Genomic DNA, 2,117 nt, shown 5'->3' with positions numbered 1-2,117 from the left:
CTGTTTACAAACCTTTAGTCTGAACGGTTTGAAGCTTCTGTTTGGCATATAGGACAGGATTGTCCCATGGGATAACTAGTGTCTGCTGCTGCACTGGCTGTGGTTCAGGAGCATTCAGCAAAACGCCGTTCTGATCCACCTTGGTCAGTATCATAGCCTCAAACACACTCTGATGAAACAGGCGCTCCACCTCAGGCCAGGAAACACTCTCTATTTTATTTACATAAAATAATAATTTAGTATCACTTAGAATTTGGACAAAAACAGCAAATGTGTAGACAAAGAGCAGATGGATAGAAGCAGGGATGTGAGCTGATTTTCTGACCATCTGTGCAGTAGTGCTTCAGCTGTTGTTTCACTGCCTCCCAGCAGATGTTGCTGTTTCTATATTTGACTACAGACAGAATGCGCTGCCAGGCTGGAAAACTCTCCATCATGGATGACTCTACCTCAGCTGGATTGATACCTTTAACCACCTGAATGGGTCACAGATGTAGGTGACTCAGCAACTTTAGTGAAACTGCAGAGGTTAATGTTTCAAATCAACTTATTCTGTCTGGACACAGACAGTCAAACATATTTTAAAAAGTGTTGGAACTTTTTGAGCATAAATTCTCACGTTAATGTCCTGTAATCGTAGCACCCTCTCATCATGGCAGCTGATGACCAGAGGATAATCAGGATTCTTCTGAGCAGGCCCTGGTCCGAACTTCTCCAATAGCCTCTAATGTAGGACAGAAAACAGAGACGTTTAAGTACTTTTTAAGTACTTCTAAAGACTGCCAGTCAGCTGGCTGAAAGACGACTCAGAAAGAAAATCCAATTGAGCTGTTAGGAAATACATAAAACATGATACTCGGGGATGCATCATTATTCCTCCTATTTTACTATTGCTGCTTAGAGGAGCAACTGTATAAGTTTGCATGAGTAGTACAAGAAATACCACATTAATTTTTGTGAATTTTTCTCAACCCTATATGTGTCCAGATATGTTGGTAAATGTCTAATGGTTGTCTGCATCACAGTGCAGGCTGCTGCATCTTTAGATCCCCCTCCTGGTAATGAGAAATGCTGATTATTTTTAAGTTCCAACTCATTATCACAAACTATTCAAATTGGCCAATAATTGCAAAAAGACCAACAATTACGTGCCCTTCATCTGCAAAAAATACAACAATATAGTGAACAAATTCCACTTATTCACTTTATTTTAGCTCCACCTGGTGGACATCTACTGGTACTAACTCATGATTCAGCTTTAGGAGAAACTCCCACATTCTTTCTCATGCACAGCTGCTCTAAAGCAAACCGTTAGCTGGTGATCTGCTGGAATCAGTCTAACGGTTGTTGCTAGCAACTAAAAAAACATAAACTTCTCTCCTCTCATCAGTTATATAACAGTTTCAGGCTTAAAGATAAAAACAAAGGAAGTAACAGTTTCCCTTGCGTGCAGTCTGCCCACAGAGCAGCGTTCTCGACCCTCCCCCGACGCTGACTTAAGAGCTGATGCTCTATGTGTAAGCTGCTTTTAGAGGCAGCATGGTTGTGCCAAAATAGCAGGAATAGATTGGATTGATGGATTTTTAACAACTTGTCTGTCCTGTCTGCTGGAACATGAGACCCCCTGCTCAAAAGACCACCCATCAAAAGAAAAAGAAGCTGCTGCATTGGCCGGGAATCGAACCCGGGCCTCCCGCGTGGCAGGCGAGAATTCTACCACTGAACCACCAATGCTGCACATACGGACAACCCTCCGCCATTCGAACAAGATCCCCCCCCCTCACTAGATTTCACACATCACTGCTGTGTACTCACTTCTGTCTCCTCTTCCTCCTGCACATAGTTTAGAGCTTCCTTTAACAAATGTTGTTTCTCTTCTTCTGTCTTCAGGAGAGGCAGCCAGCTCTGGAGCATATAGCTAACCTGATCACAGTCTAACCAAGGACCACTGTTAGCTTGCTGCTCCTCAGGCCCCTGCAAAGGGCCCGGAGAAGGCGGCTTTGTGGAAATCTCCACCTGAAGAGAAATTTAGATGAGAAACTATTTATGACACAAATGGAAGACTGTAACAGAGGATTGTTAAGTGACAATAACTGAAGCTTCATCTAAAAATATAA

General features: G+C 42.7%; 1 protein-coding gene and 1 non-coding gene across 2 annotated transcripts in view; both read right to left on the bottom strand.

Moving 5' to 3' along the window:
* The window catches only part of LOC107084133 (sperm-associated antigen 17-like), a 34,098-nt gene that overhangs the window by 16,687 nt on the left and 15,294 nt on the right, over positions 1–2,117 (bottom strand). The window contains exons 11-14 of the mRNA XM_015373822.1: positions 1,816–2,016; positions 620–724; positions 326–476; positions 13–210 (exon numbers count right to left, since the gene is read on the bottom strand). Of these exons, the coding sequence (XP_015229308.1) occupies positions 13–210; positions 326–476; positions 620–724; positions 1,816–2,016 (655 nt within the window). The remainder of the gene's footprint in view (positions 1–12; positions 211–325; positions 477–619; positions 725–1,815; positions 2,017–2,117) is intronic.
* trnag-gcc lies at positions 1,664–1,734 on the bottom strand. The gene has a single exon. It is a non-coding gene; the product is annotated as a tRNA-Gly (tRNA).

The sequence above is a fragment of the Cyprinodon variegatus genome, unplaced genomic scaffold (genome assembly GCF_000732505.1).
Source record: "Cyprinodon variegatus isolate N-32 unplaced genomic scaffold, C_variegatus-1.0 Scaffold93, whole genome shotgun sequence".
Taxonomy (NCBI): domain Eukaryota; kingdom Metazoa; phylum Chordata; class Actinopteri; order Cyprinodontiformes; family Cyprinodontidae; genus Cyprinodon; species Cyprinodon variegatus.
Note: the sequence above shows the minus strand (reverse complement) of the source record. Positions and strands in the feature narration are given on the sequence as shown.